General features: G+C 33.7%; 1 protein-coding gene across 2 annotated transcripts in view; it reads left to right on the plus strand.

The window, feature by feature from the left end:
* The window catches only part of ci (cubitus interruptus), a 104,577-nt gene extending 89,113 nt beyond the window's left edge, over nucleotides 1–15,464 (plus strand). For both annotated transcript variants that reach the window (XM_065351300.1, XM_065351301.1), the window contains exons 3-14: nucleotides 6,271–6,369; nucleotides 9,198–9,568; nucleotides 9,652–9,873; nucleotides 9,991–10,140; nucleotides 10,242–10,406; nucleotides 10,489–10,731; nucleotides 10,818–10,973; nucleotides 11,056–11,215; nucleotides 11,305–11,486; nucleotides 11,614–11,703; nucleotides 12,983–13,216; nucleotides 13,320–15,464. In XM_065351300.1, coding sequence (XP_065207372.1) covers nucleotides 6,271–6,369; nucleotides 9,198–9,568; nucleotides 9,652–9,873; nucleotides 9,991–10,140; nucleotides 10,242–10,406; nucleotides 10,489–10,731; nucleotides 10,818–10,973; nucleotides 11,056–11,215; nucleotides 11,305–11,486; nucleotides 11,614–11,703; nucleotides 12,983–13,216; nucleotides 13,320–14,741 — 3,494 coding nt within the window. In that variant the 3' untranslated portion in view covers nucleotides 14,742–15,464. The remainder of the gene's footprint in view (nucleotides 1–6,270; nucleotides 6,370–9,197; nucleotides 9,569–9,651; nucleotides 9,874–9,990; nucleotides 10,141–10,241; nucleotides 10,407–10,488; nucleotides 10,732–10,817; nucleotides 10,974–11,055; nucleotides 11,216–11,304; nucleotides 11,487–11,613; nucleotides 11,704–12,982; nucleotides 13,217–13,319) is intronic.
* The last annotated feature ends 6,829 nt before the right edge of the window (nucleotides 15,465–22,293 follow it).

The raw sequence follows: 22,293 nt of genomic DNA on the forward strand, positions 1-22,293 counted from the left end.
ACTGATAATTTTTGGTAAGTCAATTGCTGGTAATTTCTGGTAAATTACTGGGTTTTTTTTTGGTAAATTATGTACTGTTGAATTAGTGGTCATTTCAGAATTGGCGGTAATTTTTAGTAAATCAAGTGATGGCAATTTCTGGTAAATTACTGCTGAATTAGTGGTAATTGAATTTCTGGTATATTCTGAAACATTAGTGACAACTGATAATTTTTGGTGAATCAATTGCTGGTAAATTACTGTGTTTTTTTTTTTTTTGGTAAATTACTTGGGAATTTTTGGTAAATTACTGCTGAATAAGTGGTCATTTCAAATATGTATATTAGTGGTAATTTTTGGTAAATTACTGCTGAATTAGTGGTAATTGAATTTCTGGTATATTAATGGTAATTTTTGGTAAATTAAGTGCTGGTAATTTCTGATAAATTACTGGTGATTTCTGATGAATTATTGGTAATTTCTGGTAAATTGCTGGTAATTTCTGGTAAATTACTGGTAATTTCTGGTAAATTATTGGTAATTTCTGGTAAATTACTGGTAATTTCTGGTAAATTCTGGTAATTTCTGGTAAATTACTGGTAATTTCTGGTAAATTACTGGTAATTTCTGGTAAATTATTGGTAATTTCTGGTAAATTACTGCTGTATTAGTGGTCATTTCAGATAGGTATGTTATGTATATTAGTGATCATTTTTGGTAAACCAAGTGCTGGTAATTTCTGGTAAATTACTGGTAATTTTTGATAAATTACTGGTGATTTTTGGTAATTTTCTGGCAATATTTGGTAAATTACTGGTAAATTTTTGGTAGTCTTTGGTAAATTATTAGCAGTAATTCCAGCTATTGGTACTCGTAATTTTTGATGAACTGCTGGTTTTTGTAGTACTTAAGTTACCTAATGAATGATGATTTTTGGTAAGTTTTTTACTTGTTTCAATTTTTTTGGATCTGTGTAAATGCCAAACATCTGATCTAATACTAATTGGATCAAATTTTACCGTATCTGATAGTCCTTCTTTTGAATTTCTTTCCCGTCTAAGCTACCCAAAAAAGTTCATTTATGGTCAAAATTTAACACCTGCCATTAGGTGCTCTGCACATACTAATTTTATAGCCACCAAATCGAACTGAATGATGTCATTTTACGTGTTCGTATTTCCCGTGTATAGGTAATAATCGTTGATCATGATACATACGTGAACTGAAAACAAAATATAATACGCAATCAGCATTCCATGTATCGGGTCAAAGGTGTAGAATATTTCAGCCGATCTGTATTTCCTGCTCTTTGGCTTCGCATTATTCAAATTTTCAAAACCTATACCATACCCGCATCTCTTCTACATGTCCCTCCGTGTTCCTAGTTCATACCTATTCATTGTCTGTGTTGTGTACTATGTGTAGAATACGAGGAGTATACAGTATAGGAAGGACAAAACTTTGATGGAGAAAAAAAAACAATAGGATATGCTGCGGGATATGTGTTAGAGCCGCAGACTATATCGTACCATATACGTGATTATCATGCGATTATCATATTGCTCGTTTTTGTCGTCCACAGTCTCCATAGAGAGCCGAGAGGAGACTATGCTACTACGAGTATCTTCTTCGAAGAGCACGTTTCCTGGTAACTACGAGTACATGGCGCGATTGTAGCAGTAAGAATTTAATACGAATATAAAGAGCTCGTCGTGTATTGGCTTGTTTTTTAGTCGCACGTTCCCGTAATATGCGAAGAAAATAGCGTATTTGGTTAGTTAGTTTGTATGTGTGTGTTTTATTTTACCTGCCTTGCTGGCTACCGAGCTCGTTCTGCGGTAATTAGCGAAGGTGTGAAATTACCGCGGAATTATTTTCGTGTGTAAGTAACCGTGAATGTAAAATGACTCGGTAGCGTGGTCTCCATTTTGGAAGCTATTATAATTTATAGGTGTAAAGTTGGAGGTTGATGGCCGAATAGTGATTATAATAATGTGTGTTTGGTGTAGCTGACTGGGGCTGGAAAGATTTGCTACTTACAAGGATATTTTTCATATTTTTTTCTCTTTCAAATTTTGAAACTTTTCAAGAGTTGACTGTAATTTGAAATCGATTGAACGTTCAATTATTGATGTGTTGGTTTGAATGAAGTAGGCATTCATCCTGTAATTTTGTCAGTGAATTATGCAAGGCGAAGCTCACATTTTCAACAAAAAGTACACAATTTATTATTGAAATCCTGGCTGAGGCCTGAAATTGGAAGTGAAATATCATCGAAGCGAAAAAATAAGACGTAGAAATATTAAAACACCCAATAATCGATACCTAATTTTTACTAGCCTTTCATTTTGTGTTCGAAAGGTATTCAGAATCCGTCAATTGATGAAATACGTATCTCTAGAATAGAACCATTTGAAAAAAAAAATGACCACCTTTTGTAGGTGGGAAATTTTATGCTTTATAATTTTGGTTACTCTTCATTTTTTTTCCTCAAGACGCTTAGTTTTGCCATAAAATCAATTTTCGCGATGAAAAAAATTAATAAAATTCAATTTTGATCACAAGCAATCAATTTTAGTGGAAGATTCCTACTTTGGCTGAAAATTTCTTGATAAAAAGGCCTCATTCAAAAAAATAAAAAAAAACCTTCTCGGTGAAAAATTTCATGCTCTGCGATTTTGTTCCTCTTTATTTTTATTTTTTGCAAGGAAAGTATCTGAACCAGTTGAAGAATTTTTGAACTGAACACAGGGGAATTCATAAGAGGGCTCCAAAATACCACACCAGCCAAAAATTCAGGTGCTGAAATTAATTTTTCTGTTTTTGGCGAATTTTTAAAAATTAACAATTTGCTCCAAAAATGAGAAAAAAAAAACAAAATTTCACCTAATTGACTTAGAAAGTTGAAATTTGGTTTATACCCTATTTTTGACCTCCCGAGTCAATTAGTGATGGTTTTTAGCCGTTCTGGAGCCTTTATCGGATTTTTAATTTCTGCAGTTTTCGAAAAAAACCTATGTACCTAAGTGAGATGAAAAATGAAAAAATCAGATTTACCATTTTTGGGACCCATTCGATCGACTTGAGCTCATATTTTTGCAACCATGTTGTGCCAGTTCAAATTCACAATTTTCTCCGGTGAATATTTTTTAAAAAAATGAAAAAGTCAGAAAGAACGGTTCGAAACCATTAACAATCGACTTGAGAGGCCGAAAAATAGGGTACGAACCGAAGTTCAGGCTTTTCGTTCAGGCTTTTGCGAACGATGATTTTCATTTTTTTCAAAAATAGGTAATCGCTGGAGAAAATTTTAGTTTTAAACCGGCTCTAAAAGATTTTGAAAAATTATTCCTAAATTGATCGAAAAGGTAACAAAGATGATAAATCCGAGATTATAGGTGCTGGTCTTCATTTGCAGCCTACTTACAGCCTTTTTTTGAAAACTTCAGATTCAGAATTTTAAAATCCGCCGAAGCCTCCAGAACGGTTCAAAACCGTCACCAATCGACTCGGAAGGTGGAAAATGAAAATAAGGTACAAACTAAATCTCAGTTTTCTAGATTAATTAGGTAAAATGTTGATTTTTTAAAAAGAATTTAGCCCAAATTTCAATTTTTTAAAAATTGTAAAGAATCGAAAAATTCATTTCAATGCCTGAAATTTTGTCTTAGGTAAAATGTTGATTTTTTAAAAATTCTTAGCCCGAATTTCAATGTTTAAAAAATTGTCAAAAATCGAAAAATTTATTTTAATACTTACCTAAAATTTTGCCTTATAGTGAAATTTGGGTCCTGTGCCAACCTCCTCCATTGTTAGGTGCAGAAAAGAATACTTACTTCCCTTGTTAGTTCTTCTTGAAAATCGATTTTTTGTTGTAAGGAATATAATTTTTTTTAAAAATGAAGAGAAACAAATTTGTTTGTTTTTTGAGATATTTTTAGAAAAAATTAGAAAGTCTTGAAGTTGGAAAACAGCTCGAATTATTCTCTTTCTGTGTTCATTTCATATTACCTAGTGTGTTTTTGATCCGTTGTGTCGAATGTCCAACTGATAACGTAGAAATCCCAACAACGCTAGTGTAAATTGGTTTGCCAATCATGGAAAAGTTATGGATCATCTGGATAAGTTCTCGAGTATTGCAAATTTGCAATTCGATCAAAATGAGATTACCTCATGTTGAAGAATTATTTAAAAAAAGCAAAAAAAAAAGTCCTCTTAAATTTCAGCCCAATTCCAAAATTTTAAGGGCTGTGATTAATTGAAATTTTCAAAGCGTTCCAGCACCTTCAATTTTGATTTTAGGCAGGATATGAAAGGGGACCTTTTTTGTAGATCATTCAAGGCTCTATGAAATAGTTTTTGTTGATTTTTTTGTCCATTTGCAGTATTGAAGGCTTTAGAGCATTTTTAAATTATTGAAATCATAGCCCCTTCAAATTTTACGATGAATCGAAATTCAAAAATATTACTTACTATGTACGAATTTCAGACATCAGTGCCTGTCTAGCTGCCATTAAAGTTGCATAAGATGATTTTCCAAGGAGCACTCGATTACACGTAGTAGGTATTTTGAATGATTACGTGTTCGAAAAAAATTATCGCTCTCTTTTACGTACTTTAAAACAGTCCATGTTGAATAGAGAGGTGACGTTTATGGTGTTTTTTTTGTGGTGTTTAATTTATGCGATATTTACGACCCGTATTGCAGGCCAGATTAGTTATAATAATTATATGGCGGCGGTTGGCGGTACCTATATCACTACATCTACACTTATAGGTATAGGTACCGAAGTTATAATAACTCCAGCGATATAAATTCAACGCGAAATAAGTTTATATTCGATTGGTACGTGAAAAAGGTGGTCTATGACTATTATAAAACTATTTTATATTGGTTTTCACCTTTAAAAATGGGTGTTACCTTATTGTACCTGTAACCGGTTGGTATAATCAAATAATGGAGGTACCTAGATCGCTCGTAAACACCATCCTTATGTTCGAGATTTTCGGATAATTATTTCACGTCCGGGCATATGTTACTTTTTTTTTTGTTCTATTATATTCTAAGATGGTCGGATTAGTCGACACCATTGCAGACTACATAAATAAGATACTAGGTACCTAATTTAGCAATAAAATATTGCTCGAAAGAGGTACCGCTGCGTTGTCGAACTTGTACGCTAAAGTGTTGATTAAATATTGAAACTGGCGTTTTATCGTACATTGACATATTCTCAGACTCAGACTAGAAGAAGAAAACAGTTAGCTCAATATAAGCCGCGTATTAGCGGACTAACATGTATCGGAAATTCATTATGAGGTTTAACTTGGTGCGATATTGTGTCAATATTTAACTTAGAAACCCCGATACTTTCGTTTATATGGAAGCTGCCAAAGAAACGAGGTTTTTTCTTCGAACTCGTATAATTTGGGTCTTGTTTTAAATCAAAAATGTACCAAATTGTGGCGATATTGATCCTGGAATAGCTCAATTATTCCCAAAGTATTACATTACGATGATCACGATGAGATTCTAGCAATAGGTAGACATATCGGTAGCCGTAGGTACGGATATGAGAGTATATAGTATGGTGGCAACTGGGCTTATATTAATGGACCCGTCATCGTTAAAGAAATCCCGACGACAATGGTGTTTGAAAAAAAGCGTCACTTAATTAAGATTAATCTCGCGTCCAAAATGTAAAGAAAGAAGATACTGCAGCAGGTGAGAGAGATGAAGATGAAACAGAGGGGGAAAAAACTAACATTAGAAACCACTGTGTGTATGCTAGGATGTCTGATGATGAGGACGAGTTCGCGGGCCAGTCTTGTGCGTGAGTACACCACAAGGTGCTGGGCAAGGGTCAAGAGGTAAGGGGAGAAACAAGGCACGTAGAGGAACCGGTGGTGGTGGTGGTGGCGGCGGCGGGCTATCTATTCTTCTTAATCGCGTCAATAAGAAGAAAATAATGACTTCATCTGGAGCTCTTCTCTCGCGGCTATTGTATTGCCTTTCGAACAGGTTCATCCCCACCGAATACTTTCTCGGTTGTTGGATGAAACTGCCTAACGTATCTATTAAAGGTGAAGAGGCTGTACCGTGCATGATTCCCGTTGCTAATTCACCCGAACGACGTAAATAATTCGGTTTTAAATTAAGGATATACTCGTCGTACGCTCTACGAGCCCCTCGAGAGTACATAACCTAAGGATTTTAACCAGATTCGTGATCAACCTGTTTCTCGGAGTTATTTTTCGTATTTGAGTTTAACAATATGTTGTTTATTTCAGGCTTAACTTTTCCCGGAGATTATTTACCACCTCGGTCGTTAGCTGAGTTGCCTCCATCGTCATCTATCGGTAGCTCCGAGTTGTTGTTTTCGTTGGATGGTAAGTTGAACATTTTTATAATTTTTTTTCAGCCAACTGCGAGATAGGCTGATTTTGTTGAGATTTTGAATTTGAACAAAATCATCAAACTGTTTTGTTATTTGTTGCAAAGGGAATGCGAGAATTTGAGATTATTTACTCGGTAGTGTTAATAATGAAATCCAGAATTATTGAACTCAAATTTTGATTTTATAACTGACAAAGGACGTAGTTTTTCTTGTTTTGAAACATGAAGACTTTCTTACTAGCTTTGCTTCTTGGGCCTGCTGATACTTGGTTATACAACTTCTTGAGCACAAATGTTGAACATGTTGCTTTATTCGAGTTTGAAGGAATATTTCCAGCGTCCATGTATAATTATATGTTTGGAAAAATTTATATGCTTTTGAGTAGACAGTAATTTATGTGGGGGGGGGGGTGCTTCAAATAAACACAAAAAATAGCTTAAATTTGTGACTCCCGATCAGGAAAACCTGGGAAGTCAAATGAATTGAAAAAAATGTGATAATCTGCCAATTATAATTTTTTTTCTATGCTGACCATTGGACTTTCGGGCTGGTAGGAAAAATTGGCAATCCGCACTACAGCGTATCTCACTGGAGGGCAAATTCTTATCAAAACACATTGTGAACAAATAAAGTGAGATCGTTTTTTTCATTTTTCTTGAAAAAAAATGAGTTCGGGTGTATTTTTATACAGACACAGACGTGAATTGAAGGTATTAAAATTTCCTATCGATGGGCGGGCGTAACATTTTTTGAACTTCGTGTAATGATAAAGGTTTTATCATACATTTTCCCTATTGGATTTATGTGTACATTAACTAGAGGTAAAACATCGCGTTCCCTCACTTTTTAGAATTTTAAACTGCCAATTACTTTTGAACGGTGAAAGCTAAAACTCTTGAGAGAAAAATTAACAGAAAGAGGATAAAATGGCGAATGTTTTGCTTTATTGAAACATCTAACTGTTTACTAAAAATTTTGAGTAATTTAAATTCAAAGTTTGATTTCCGTTTTCACAGCTTTGAACTCGGAATAACTTTTGAATGGTAAAAGCTAGAACTCTCGATAAAAAAGCATATTAAAGACAGTAAAATTCTGAATATTTTACGTTATTATTACATCAAAGGGTTCCACTTTGAATTTTAATAAAATCTCCATTATTGTGCGAAATTTACAAAACTTTACACCAATCAATAGGAAATTTTAATACCTTCAATTCACGTCTTTACAAAAAATTCACCCGAACTCTATTTTTTTTTTTTTTTTTTTTTTTTTGAGAAAAATGAAAAAAACAATTTTATTTTATTAGTTTACAATGCGTTTTGATAAGAATTTGCCCTCTAAAAAGATGATAATTGGTGGTGGTATCCTGTTCCCCTATAAGTTCGAAAGCCCAATTAGAAACTGTTGAAAATCCATTATGCCAATCTTTAGATCGACTTAGATAATGTTGATGATCTTCCAATGCTGATCTGCAGACAATAATGACAGTCTATGAATTCTGATCTAAATTTAAGGGTGATGTTAAAATCTACCAACGATGGTCTTTTATCGGTCCAACAACAGATCCTCTACATTGTTGCAGATCAGCATTGACAAAATCTTCCTCATTGCCTTTGGAGTCAAGATCAGCGTTGATGGATCTTTAACATTGACTCTGAACCAGCATAAGATGAAAATTGAAAAATTAAAGGTTGACAAATTTCCAACATAGGCTGTGAAGACCAGATTGTTTGAGTCTTTTAGAGAATCAGCATCGACAGGTCTTCAGTTTCAATAATATTGGATGATCAACTTGAAAGATCAGCATTGGTGGATCTTCAACATTGTTTCAAAATCAGCAATGGCCCATCTTCAACATTGTTACAGGATCAGCATCAGATAGGAAATAAAACGTGGACAAATTTCCAACATAGCCTGTAAAGACCAGATCTTGAACATTGTTAGTTTGATTTTTCAGAAAACCAGCATCAACAGATCTTCAACAATGTTGGGAGGTCAGCGTCAGTTGAAGATGAGCGTTGTTGACAGATTTTCAAAATTACTTCAGGATTAGCATTGATGGATCTTCAACACTGCTTGAAAATCAACATTGATAGATCCTCAACATAGTCTTAGGATGGTCGAAAAATCTGTCAACAGTCAACACTGACTTTCTATCAAAATCGTTCAAAATTGATCATCTCACGATGTTAGAGATCTGTCAGCACTGATCTTCAGGGCATGTTGAAGATCCATCAATGCTAATATTGAAGCTATGTTGAAAATCTGATCGATACTGATTATGAAACACGATTCAAGATCAGTTGTTCTTGATGCTCTGGTGGATTCAGACAATGTTATGGCTTTGGCATTATTGAAGATACTGTTAATTCTGATCTTCAGGAAATCTACATAGAAAATCTATCTGTGTCATAATCAGTTGATTTTCTATTTAATTTGAATATCAAGCATTATCAAATACTTATCAATTCTGATCTCCCGGCAAAGTTGAGGATTTCCTATTGCCTATGATTAAGTGAAGCTGAAGATCTGGCAGGGCTGACATCATTGAAAAAAAATGAAATGATTTTATTTGTTGAAGTGTCGTGTGTTTTGGAAATTGTAAGATTTAAATTTTTTTAAGGGGAAAAAGTAGGACTAACCGATGAAAAATATTGTCACCAAGGGAGAAAAGGCATCTCAAAAAATTTCGAGATAACATGATAATTCCTCATACAATCACTGATATTGAATATTTTTCACATTATAATAATATTCATTCTGAAGATAAAGCTTTACTCAAGTAATCATGTTTTTTTTCTTTTTTTTTTTTTGCTACAGCATCTAGAATGAGCAGTAGTCCTCGACCAAACAGCGCTCGTCAAAATCGTAAACGTGCCTTATCCAATTCGCCATATTCCGATACATTGGACTTGAACTCGATGATACGTTTTTCTCCCAACACTTTGGTCTCACTAGTGAACTGTTCGCGAAGCTCAAGCACGACGAGCGGTTCTTATGGTCATCTATCAGCCGGATCGATTAGTCCAAATTTGAGTCTACATCGAAGCATGACACCGCATCTGCAACAACTTCAAGCGCATTTATTACGATCTGGCGGACTATTGCCACCTTTGTCAGCTCATCAGTCACCTACATCGAGCTTGTATCATCCTACACTGACCGCAGATGTTGGTTTACCAAAGTCAGAGGTTAGTTGAAATTTAATCAAAGTACACCTACCCATTTAGTTAGAAAATCAATAGAATGGAATTATAACTTTTATTCATTATAGTTCGGATTACAACTTCACAATCCTTGTGAAAGAATACGAGCCGAAGCTGATACGAGTATGCCGATGACCAATTCTCGTAAAACGTCCAGGATCAAACAAGAGATGAAACAGAGCTCACCCGAGTCTGCCGGAGATTGTAAAGATGAACCAGATTTCATTGAAACCAACTGCCATTGGAAAGACTGTACTATGGAGTTTCCCACTCAGGAAGATTTAGTCAAAGTGAGTTCTCATTTTTGTTTTTAAAAAAGTAATTAACTCACCTTCTTTTTTTTTTTTTTTTTTTTTTATAAAAATTAAATTAAAATTGATACTTATTATTTTTATTTATGTTCGCAGCATATTAATAGCGACCATATTCACGCCAATAAAAAATCATACGTGTGTCGTTGGCAAGATTGCTCACGAGAAGAGAAACCATTCAAAGCTCAATACATGTTGGTTGTACATATGCGTCGACATACCGGAGAAAAACCTCACAAATGTACCGTACGTATTTGCATATTTAATGATGTTCTCAACTTATCACCTACCTTGGTAAATTGTACCGAAAGGTCGTATTTCTATCGATATATTATTTCTCATTACAGTTCGAAGGCTGCTGTAAAGCTTACTCGAGGTTAGAAAATCTGAAAACACATTTAAGATCTCATACTGGTGAAAAACCCTACACTTGCGAATATCCTGGTTGCAGCAAAGCATTCAGTAACGCGTCAGATAGAGCCAAACATCAAAATAGAACGCATTCGAACGAAGTAAGTCAACTTTCAAACTGGTAATAATGAATGATTCTAGTACAAATATCAGATAATTAATCGAGTGATTTTTATTTCCCAGAAACCATACATTTGCAAAGCTCCTGGCTGTACTAAACGTTACACAGATCCTAGTTCCTTACGAAAGCACGTGAAAACAGTCCATGGTGCTGATTTCTACGCTAACAAGAAGCATAAAGGTGGAGCCGGACCTAAAGATAATTCAGAAGATAGCGGAGCCGGTGGATCATCTCCTTTACCTGGCGATGATATGCCGATGAGTGCGAAAACCGAAAGCGTATCAAGTCCTAGTATCAAATCAGAGGTTATTATCGATTTTAATATTGGCATATTTTCAAAGATTTTGGGTTGATTTTTATTAATTGATTCGTTGGTTTATTTTTTATTTAGGAAACCAATTCACCTGGTCAGCAAGGTAGTCCTTTGAGTGTTGCTCCGATGTCACATGCTACCATGTGTGGCGATGAAGGTAGCATGATGAGCGATAATATACCTTCGAATCAACCTGTCGACGATATTTGGGCCGAAGAAAGCGCCGATTACGAGGTAAAAACATAAAATGATCTGTTCCTAGTATCTAAAATTGTTTATTGTGTAGTCACTTACCTTGTCTGTGGTCATGTTTCAGGTTATTGATGATGGTCCAGCCGATGTTATGCAAGCTTGTGCTGTCAGACATTCGTTGTTAAATAGAAATAGAAATATTTTAAGTATGAAAAATAAAAAATCGTTACCAGATTATCATCCTAGAGGGGCTTCTGTATCTCCTCAAATGCCTTTAAGTCACAGTAAGTTGAATAATTATTGTACAACCTACGCTATTATACGTTTCAAAAATCAGCAGCGAAATTAAACTCCTCGTGTTTCATTTTCACAGATAATCGAAGAATGTACGGCAGTATTAACGAATTGAATCATCGTATCACGAATCTGAAAATGGCACCGACTGAAACGACGATGAGACGAGATAGTGGTAATTCTACGATGAGCACATGTAACACGAGCATGAAATCTTCCGATTTTGATCCGTCTAGTAGAAAAAATAGCCAATTTTCTCAGGTGAGTTGAGCAAAATATTTGTTCGTGTGTTGAAATAATTTTGCATTTGAATGCAAAATTTTCTGTTTCATATTTTATTTGACATGGGCGAAAAGCTAATTCATTTTGTTTTTCTTTTTTTCTGCAGAGGCTAAGTAATGCATCAACGTATTACGACCCCATTTCGGTTGATTCGTCGAGACGTTCGAGTCAATATGGATCTCATACATCGAATCAGGTATGATTTATTGAATTGATATATTTTTTTTAAAAATTGATGAAAAAAATCAATTTTGTACCCGTCCCTTCACTTTTTCTTACCTGATAAAATCATGATTTGTTGATGGGAATTTTCTGTAATTGTACATATTTATGGTCTGAAATCATTATCTGAACAGGGGCTATAATCTGAGCAATTCTTGAGGCTAAAGAAATTTAGAACTTCTGCCCGTGCCTTTTCGTCTCTGCAGCTTACCCCTCTCCTCCTCACCATTCAAAAAATAAAATTTTCATTTTCAACAAAAAAAAAATGAGTTTTTATTTTTGTAATGAATGCAGCTCTCATTGTATCAGTTTCAGTGGCATAGGAAAGAGTTTTTGAAGAGTAGGGAAAATGTGATTAGCCTATTATAGTTACTTGAAAAAGTCAACAGAAATAATTTTATGAAAATTTTTCATTTTTTACAATTATTCTTTGTAAAATGAAGATAGAATTTCTGTTTAGGACAAATTTAAAAAAAAAAAATACTGTTCAAAAAACAAAAAAAGGAATTTTTATTACTTATTATTTTTTTAATTTTTAAAAATGTTTGTACCGGTTTTGTTTAAATTTTCTCATACGCATTTTTTCTTCCTATCCAGGGTATCTACAGGAATTTGTGAATCGAAAATTACTACCTTTTCACTTGGCATTTTTCAACAAAAAAAAAATCACAAAATTATTACCTTCTCAAAAAAAATCCAAAATATTTCCCCTACCCCTCGGGTTATATCAATTTTTTCATTTTTTTTTTTTTTTTTACTTTTTTGTTGTTCGGGCTTTGTAATTTTTTTCATTGGAGTATACGTTTTCATCAATTTAATCAATTCAATGAATTATAAAACCGTCGCTACATTAATTATTTTATATTTTTTATGTGTGGAAAATCTGATTTTCCAGTTTTTTCTTTTACCTACGTCTCAAGCAAAATTGCTGAAAATCACTACTTTCATTTCCTGTAGACACCCTATCTTCTCAAACAATATGTTCTATCAATTCGGTGGAGTGGGAAGGCGTTAAGTTTTCTAAAATTGTACTAATTGGTAAAGTTTTTGGAAGTTCCCTCCTCGACTATTTAGGATTTTGAAAAATTTTATAGGTTTTTTAAATTGGAATTTTAAAATGTCCTCTATCTATTTACTTTCCTTTTTTTTTTTTTTTTTTTTTTAATGAAAATTATATTAACAAACTTGAGTCTTGACAAATAATCGTGATTCCTGTTACGAAATAAACTAACGAAAACAATTTCAATTTACAGATGCAAAGTAGCAGTAATTGCTTCGGTATGCAGATGATGAACGAAAACCGACGTATGTCAGAACCGTGTCAATCGAGCAGTAAACCAGTTCATAGTCCTCAACCTCCTAGATCTCAATCGGCGGCACCTCCGCCGATACACAATCCTAACGCCAATTTCATTGAAAACGCAGACGTCGATAACGTCGACAATAAATTCGTCATTTCCGACGATATAATGCAGTTTATCAACCAGGTAAATAATTTGTCATTTGTCCTCCTCGAAATAATCTTCACAAATTCAAAAAATAACTCTAAAACCAATTTTAACCTAACAATTGTTGCTCTTTCTATTACAGTTGGCAGCTGAAACATCAGTTTTGAACGATACTCCGACGACCGGATCCAATACCACTACTGCAGGTCCAGCTTCAACTCCACGTTTCGCTTCCTTCCCCAACACCAACTTGCAAAACCTGGAATCTCAGCTGAATAGCATTTATAACGCCACCTCTACCGCAGAATTCGCCGCCAATGCGACCCGAACATCGAATACGACCGGAGGCACCGGTCATCATTACAATTCGCACTGCGCTACGAGACAAAACAGCTGTTATAGTTTCTCGAATACCGCTCAACAGCGTAAATCGTACGGTACCGAAAGACAAAGATCGCAGTCGTTACCGCATACGAATACCAGAGACGCCTACGTCACCAATAACAACATGGCTCAATACAATCCGAACAACTTCAAACAAGCTCAAAATAATTCAAGGTTACCAAATTACAACTCCAACTCGGTCGCTACTGGTGTGGCTCCCACCTCGCAGAACTATTCCTCGAACCAGTCCCAGTATCAATTCGGTGCTCAGAACGAACGTCTGAATCAGAACGCCATGTACGATAATTCGCAATACAATAATTCTTGTAATCAAGTACCTAGCGCAGCTGCTGGATACAGCTACGATACTTCGTACGCGGCCAATAACGCTATGTCAAATCAGACCCCATCTCAGCCCGGATTACCGAGCCCGGCTCCTGGAACTACAGCTCCAGTTCAATCTTGTTTCGGTCATCAGCATCTAGCCACTGCTAGGCATTGTAATTGTAATAGTCAACAGTGCAATGCTCATTTCTATAACGAAAATGGCGCTGTGGCCGGACCAGATAATGCCAAAGTACCAGAGAATTGGCAACAGTGTAATCAGGCTGCTAATAACATGAATAACGTGCAGAATTACCCGGCTAATTATATGGCTGATCAGTATAGTCAGAATGTGACAGCCGAAGGAGACTACAGTGGTATTTACAATACGACAAACGCAAACGATAATAATCATAATATGGCTTATAATCCGGCATCGGTTTCAACAAATGCGCAAAATTACAACGCTTGTAATCACACTCAAATGAACATGAAGTACAATCAGTCTCAATACCACCAACAACAGCAGCAGCAACAGCAACAGAATCAACAACAGCAGACTTATCAGCAACAAAACCACCAGTTCTATCAGAACGATCAACGCAGTCAACAACAGCAGCAATTTAAACCTCAGCATACCAACGATAATACCCAACAAACGACGCCATCTTCTTTAAACATGAGATCAGCAGCTTACGAACGTACGCTGCAGTACGTCGAGCAGTGTCAAGTCATCACTAGTACGACAGCGCAGAATCAAAACGATTCGTCCAATATGGTCATCAACGATATGACAACATCGCTGAATTCATTGCTGGAAGAAAATAAGTATTTGCAGATGAGTCAAATGATGTAAGATGTATCTTGAGATGCGATTATATGTATTACGGATATTTTAAGTAATAAGTATGTTTTTCATGTAGAAAGGTTACCAGAAAGTGGTGCGAGTTAATTGGAAAATTTATTGGAATATTTTAAGATTGCAATTTTTGATGTAACGTATCGCATTGTGTAATAGACGAATAGTTTGAATATACCGGGTAGATTTTATTCAACTGTGTAATTAATTACTATTTTATGTTACGACTATAAAAATTTCAATTTTTTGTAAAAGTTTGTGTTTTTATTTTGTTGATTATTTTGTTAACATTTTTTTTTTTCTTTTTTTGTGTCGAATTTTAACTTATATAGCCCATTCTGTTTGATATCCTGTAGTGACTAAAGTTAAGATTGTAATCTTTTTTTTCTCCTTATTTTTTTTTTTTGTATTTCTTATGATGGTGTTTTTAATGTGTAATTTTTTCGCAGGGTAACGAACATATGGAGAGGTTTTGCTCTCCATTTTTTTTGTGTTTTTTAGATCATTAAAATCAAATAAACAGATACTCATTAATGTAGGTTGAATATTGCTAATTTTTCTTCTCGATTTGAAACAATGTTGCATTTTTATTTTAAAGTCATTATTTTTGATTTTTTTTCTTCTTTTTTTTTTAAGTTATTTAAATTGATGTATGGAATTTTATGTAAAATGTACATCGTTGTGAAAAATTGTATGAAATAAATTGAAGATTGTAGTGTCGATGTGGTTTTTATTTCTCCTGTATTATTATTTCAGTATCGAAATCTTGATAAAAGTATGTGCAGCAGATGCTGAATTCCAATTTAGAACTCCGAAATTGACAATGAAAACTGCTGGTTAGAATTTAAACTGATTATTTATTGTTTTACATGAAAAATTGACAATTTCAAAAACAAAAGAAATTACATAATAGCTAAATGAAATAAATTATTTTAAATTGAGTAATTTAAAATGAATTGAATTAAAATAAATTAGATTCAAACAAAATATAAATTTAAAAAATGAAATTAAGTGTTAGCATAATATAAATTAAAATGGTTGTGTCCCAAGTTGAAACAAATACGGACTAAGCGCCTCTAAAATGCAAACTCATTTTTTTTTCAAAATTCTCTAAACTATCTCTAAACAAAACTAAAATGTGCTGAATAGCAGATTGAAATGATTGAAACCTCAATTTCGGTTACCTGACGTTCTATTTTAGGAGGACTTGAATTGTTGTAAATTGATTTGAAATGAAAGATAAAATCAAATTGAATTTATTTGAAATGGATTTAATTACCTGAATTATTAAAAGGATTTAAAAAGTTTCCTACATGAATACAAATTTAAATAAAATAAATTGAAATCATTTGAAATAAAATACATCAAATTAAATTAAATAAATTTAAATTACCTAGTTAAATTAAAAGTAATTTTTAAAAAAACGATTAAAATGAATAAAAATAATTTGATAAAATTGAATCAATTTTAAATAAAATGTCATTTTGAATAAAATTAATTTGATGCAGATTTAATCATCGAATAGATTCAAAAAGAATAATGTGCGTACCTAAATTAAAGTAACTTGAGTCAAATGAATTAAAGTAGGTAAATTAAATTAAAAAGATATAAAATAGAAGAAAATGAAACTTGAATTAAATTAAATACATACCTACATAATACATTGAATTGAGGAGCTCATTGCAAAAGTAGCCCTTGTCACATGAACTTTTAGACCCTTTTCACTCGATTGTACCTATTGCCAACTGCGGAGATCATGTTGTAATGATGAAATGACCGTCAAGTTGGTCTACCCTGAGTAGCCCTGAGAAGAATTGCTTTATAGAGTTTACATTCATGATACTGGGTACGCTCAAGGGAGAGCTTTGGAGATTGCATAGGTTCATGTGACAAGGGCTACTTTTGCAATGAGCTCCTCAATTTAAAGTTGAAAAAAATTAATATTTTCTTATGATTACTTAATATGCCGTGTTAAATTAAAATTATAACTTAAAGTAGGTACAACATGTGCAAAAGTGAAACTTGAGGATTATTATTTTGATAAATACCATCTCGTGGTTTCTCTTTAACCCTTTCAGGTCCTAAAGATTATTTATGGATATTTGGCGAGTTTTTGAGAATTTGAAAAAATTCAAAAAAAAAACATGATTCAAGGGTGATTTTGCAACTTTTTCATGAAATATACATTTTTCTAAGCAAAGTTATGAGCTCAGAGTGATTTTAAAGCATCTGGAAAAAATTGAAAAATCGCCGGAAACTTCGGAATGGTCAAAACTAGTATCGAGTTGTTGATGTGTGGGAAATGAATGGAAAGGATTATTCATACCTGTTCGATCTTTTTCATTTTATGAACAATTTTCGAAACAACTCTATAAAAAGCTCCATTAAAAATTTCAGATTTTCAAAACTTTGCCAAAAATTCAAAAATGACTTTCAGGACCCGAAATTTGGTTTACAGGGGATTTCTAACATGTCTTTTTGATCTACATTGGTTTTGTTGAAATCAAAGATTACCAATTCTAAAAATTGTCTTGTACCTAGGTATAACAAAATAGTACCTAGTACCTACGCCGATCATTAAGTACCTACGTATCTATCTATCTATCTATCTAATCTATCCAACTGTATCTAGATACCTACACCCACCTCCCTATGTACCTAGCTTATTGTTTTTGCTTTTTAAGCTGAAGAGTGCGAAGTATGTTCGCTTGAGAGTAAACTCTATTCAACATATCAGGAAAAGAGGACAAGTCCATCGGATATAATCCATAAATGGCGATGGAAATCGGTCGTTGGATGATGGTCAGAAATGTGTGAACTAATCGACGATCTTTCGGTTCCAAGAGATACCAAGGGCTATCGTAAATTTCCAACGCAATGATTTCGTTCTGAAAAAAAAAATGATTGTTTTACTGATGAACGGATGAAATAAAAAACTGTGCAAATAATTCAAAACGTTGCTATGTATTTAAAAAATTTCATCATTTATGCAGAGAAGACTCATTCAGCTACCCACCATTTTTTGAAACATATCTTCGATGAAACATATAATCAACCAGATCAATAATATACTGCAAACGATTGCAACAAGCGACCATTGCTGCTGAAAAAATGTTGCTTGGGTAACCTGTTGGAATAAAAAATATTTAATATCATTTTCGGAATAAGCGCCATGATAACTGACCAATACTTTTCTCAAAGAAGCAAACTTACTGAAGAAATGAAAAATCCAAGAGTAACCGATACCAAAAAAACGACCAAGTGTATCGCTGTACACGCATATTTCAGGTATTTAGCACACAATTTTGCCATGCTAGAACGTATAGAAAGGTAGGTAATAAATAATACATAATAAAGAGAAAAATAGGTACTAAAAGTTTTTCAGAGCAAAGATTGAATTAAAAAAATGTGTTTCGAGAACAAGCTCCGTTTTATGGGAATTTTGGACTTTAAATTGGGAAAAGAACTTGTATTTTTATAACATATTGTGGTAAGTAGGTTTTGCTAGGTAGGTTAGGTATGTATGAAGGTATATATGACAATGTTTGGACAAATGAAATTACGCATGAAAATTAGTATAGGCATTGGTATTATAGGCACTTACGAATACACTTTTTGATGTCGTTCAATAACGATGATGATTTTCCTGACCAATTCGTCCAACGCCAAAGCTTTTTTAATATCCAATCCTTGAATTTTCGACGAACTGCTCGATATACGCCCATCGTCCATTGCCATCTCCAAATTAGACACTTCATCAATTTGCAGACAAACTGAATACGAAGTTTGTCGTAAAAATAAACCAATCAGCTCGAATTTATAGTAAATGTTGACCGCAATCGTGACAATCAATGCGGGAAGTGTTGAAAATAAAATATATTCCGGTACAGTGGTAACCATTTGTAAGAAACGTAAAGCGATACGTAGTGTGACGGTTTTATCGTACGGGACCCATATGGGGTAAAGAAAAACAAAATAACTTTCGTAATTGACGTAATTTCCCAAACTGGTGACCATTGAGCCAAAAAATATAAAACAGATAGCTCCTACGACAATTTCAGATCGAGGTTTCCTCATAACATTCATGGTACAAAATGAAGCGAAGCTTTCATCTTCATCGGAATAGTTGAAAAAATCGATCAGTTTTAAAAGCAAATCCTGAATCGAGAAAATCCAAATGTAAACCGAAACTTTACCCAATAATCCACACATAAAAGGGATAGGTAGAAGCCAAGCATAGTAATCTTTAGTCGGTAAATTGAATAAATAAAATAAGCACGATGCGTACACAAAAATAAAATTTAGAATATTATAAGTAATCCAAACTTTCCTGAATTTCATCCGCACATCTTTGTGGAAACAAAATCCTCCGCTGAAACAATAAAGAATGAAGATCGCCTTGGATGTCTCATTTTCGTATATTTCGTCAAATTCGTCGATAAAAATCCGTTTTTTGATTTTTTTCCAAACGTTGGAGAAAATCTTCATCTTTTGAATAGGTATTATTACACTTCACAGAATTCAAGCAACGATTTATTTCGAATAAAAACACGTCAAAAATACTGAAAATTCACCACTCGAGTGTAGAATGGGCATCACAATATTGTTTTTAAAATGCTTTACCGTGGGATGTAAATTTTTTAAAATGTTTTTGAAAACAAACGCAAATGAGAATCGAAATTAGGATTAAACTTTAAATTTTGTCAGATCTTCAACAAAGTAAGAGTAAAAAAATTGAAATGTCATGAAAAATTTGTACGTTGTTGAAAGTTTATCGATGAAAATTTTGGTAAATGGTTACATTGGTTACCTACTTAAGTACTACGTTTAGGTACCTATATGTAGTTATTACCAAAATTAGTTTGTTTGTGAAAACGTTGAAAAACATTATAGCTGACTGAACTGAGAAAAAAATATGGATCTTAAAATATTAATATATGTTTACTTGTTATTTTCCTCATTAAACGATGTGTGTAGGTACTTATTCACCTATTTATGTTGGTGAAATAAAAAAATTCAGCAAATAAAATCGAATCGATTTGTCGATATTCAATTATGGGTAGGTAGTAGGTACCTACCTATATTTTCATAAAGGAAATAATTGAACTCAATACGAACGCTGAATTACATATTTATTTGTTAATACATACCTAATATGTATTTGGTAGATAGATACCTACTTACATTCTGTTTAACAAGGGAGGTTTTTTTGAACTGCACAAAACTCACAATACTTAAGAGTAAAATCGAAAGATTCTACCTACTTCTTTATAAAAATCGCAGGGAAGACTTGTTTTTTGTTGAAAGTACCTAAAGGTTGTGTTTCGTTACTAAAAATTGCAAGAAACCTTGGATTTGGAAATCAATTTCCAAAATCGACTAATAGCTGAAGTTAATTTAGACAATTTTTATGATACTTTTTAAAAATACAAAATTTTGAAAATATGGATGATGGCTCCTGAAGGGCTTGAAATTACTATTTCCAATTGACTCAGCATTTTGAAGCCAATTTTCAACTTCTCAACTTCATTGGGTAAAATTTTGTGGAACTTTCAACTTTCAAAAATCTACTGAAGACTTCATAAACTGCTCAAAAAAGTTCGAAAAAGTTTCTAATCGATTTGTTGAATCCAAAATATGGCGCATGCAAATTTTCAGCTTTCTAGGTCAATTTGGCGAAGTTTTGATTTTTACATATTTTTGGCCCGACCAAACATTTCAAAAATTCATCAAAAAACTAAAAATTAACCTGGAAGCTGAAATTTGGTTGATAATGTACTTTTGCATGCTCTTTCAAATTAGCTTTGCCAGTTTGATAATTTTCCTGCCGATTGAGGTACCTCCCTCGTGAGACTGTTTGAGACATTTTTTTGGTCAAAAATTTAAATAAATTCCTCAAGAATTGCGCGCAATACAACTCGAAAGTAAAAATCGAAGGAAATCTCCTTAAATTGCACAGAAATTCATTTGGAATTGAAAACTTCTTTTCTAATTAGAGTCCGTCAAAAATCAATGGATATTAAATCAGAAAATCAATCCGAAATCATAAAGAAATTACATCGAAATACTTACAAACTTATACCTATAATGTTACCTACCTACTTATCTTTAACTTCTTCGTAAGCAGGCAGTAGGTAGGTATAAGTATACCCATTATTTCTTTATTTAATATAAATTATGGTTAACCCAAGGTAGTCTCGATACTTTTCTCCGAAATTTTCTCGTCGAGGTAGTAAACCATGGGTTTTTTGTCACATCGTAATCGAAGATCATCGGCAATGTTGTTTTTGGTTTACTGCAGTGGTCGTCGATAAATATCGAAGAATTTATAGTCAAATTGCAGTACGCAATCTGGGTAAAATTACGTTTGTAATTAATCGCCAAATAATGTATCGATTCGGGATATCTATCTCGAAAGCTCGAATTATGCTTCTGGACTTGTTCGAGTATCTCGTTGAATCTACATTTGCATTTAAGCTGAATCATTAGAAAAACACTGTTGTTCGCTACAGTGATCACATTACTGCTCTTGTCGTTGTCGTGTAGAGATATACTCGCATCAACGCCAGTATTGACGAACGATTTTTTAATCCAATAATACAGCACGGCTTGATAATGATACTCTTTATTGGTGAACTGATGTAAATAACGAGTCATTTTAGGCACAAAACTGTCCAAAAACTTCTTCAATCTTTCAAACAAACTGATTTGAATTTCACCTTGGAATACTTCCTTTACGATGCTGGCAACTTCAGCGGTTCCATTGGCTAATTCTTGATCGTAGAATTTAAATAAATAATTCACGATTTCTCCTCGGATTCCTTCATTTGGTACACGGAAGTGGTCCATAGGTGTCTCGCAGTAGGTAAAATAGCCATTTTCCAGCAAATACCAAAATAACACGTCGACGTTGTTAGCTTTCGGTGGCTCTAGTCGTTTAATGTTTTCAATCAAAGATACCACTTTGTCTACATTGAACCATTGTACGTTTAAAAAGACACTACTCGACTCTGATAATGCTAAATGTAATACAATTTTGTAAAATAAGGTATTTTTCAAGAAGATGGGCAGAAAATGCATCTTTTTCTTTTGACGTATCGATGTAATATCCTCGCTTTCAGACATGGATAGGTATTTCTTGATGGCAAACGGATTGTATATTCCTTGAGAGAAAACCCGAGTCCAGTACCCGTTATAGTATTTTTTCAAAATATTTTGTTGGCTGATATCTTGCGGTTTATTGCGAATTATTAAAGAGGTCACTTCATCGTGGCTAAATCCGCAAAAAGTAGATAGAGTGTCGCTTTGCAAAAACCTAAAATGTCGTATGGTCCTCGGGTAATCCTTTCGATTGGTTACTGTTTCAATTGTACTCGTAATGAAAGCGTAGGCTACGAAGTGTTGCGATTTAGGCTGCAGTAATTCCGAAGTCATCGAAATAATCAACTCGTGAATTTGTTTGATATCGTAGTCGAATTCATTGGTGAAGGCTTCATCGAGAGCTGCGTCGTGATCATCCATGAAGACTATAACCTGTTTACCGAAATAA

Source organism: Planococcus citri, chromosome 2, assembly GCF_950023065.1.
Source record: "Planococcus citri chromosome 2, ihPlaCitr1.1, whole genome shotgun sequence".
Taxonomy (NCBI): Eukaryota; Metazoa; Arthropoda; class Insecta; order Hemiptera; family Pseudococcidae; genus Planococcus; species Planococcus citri.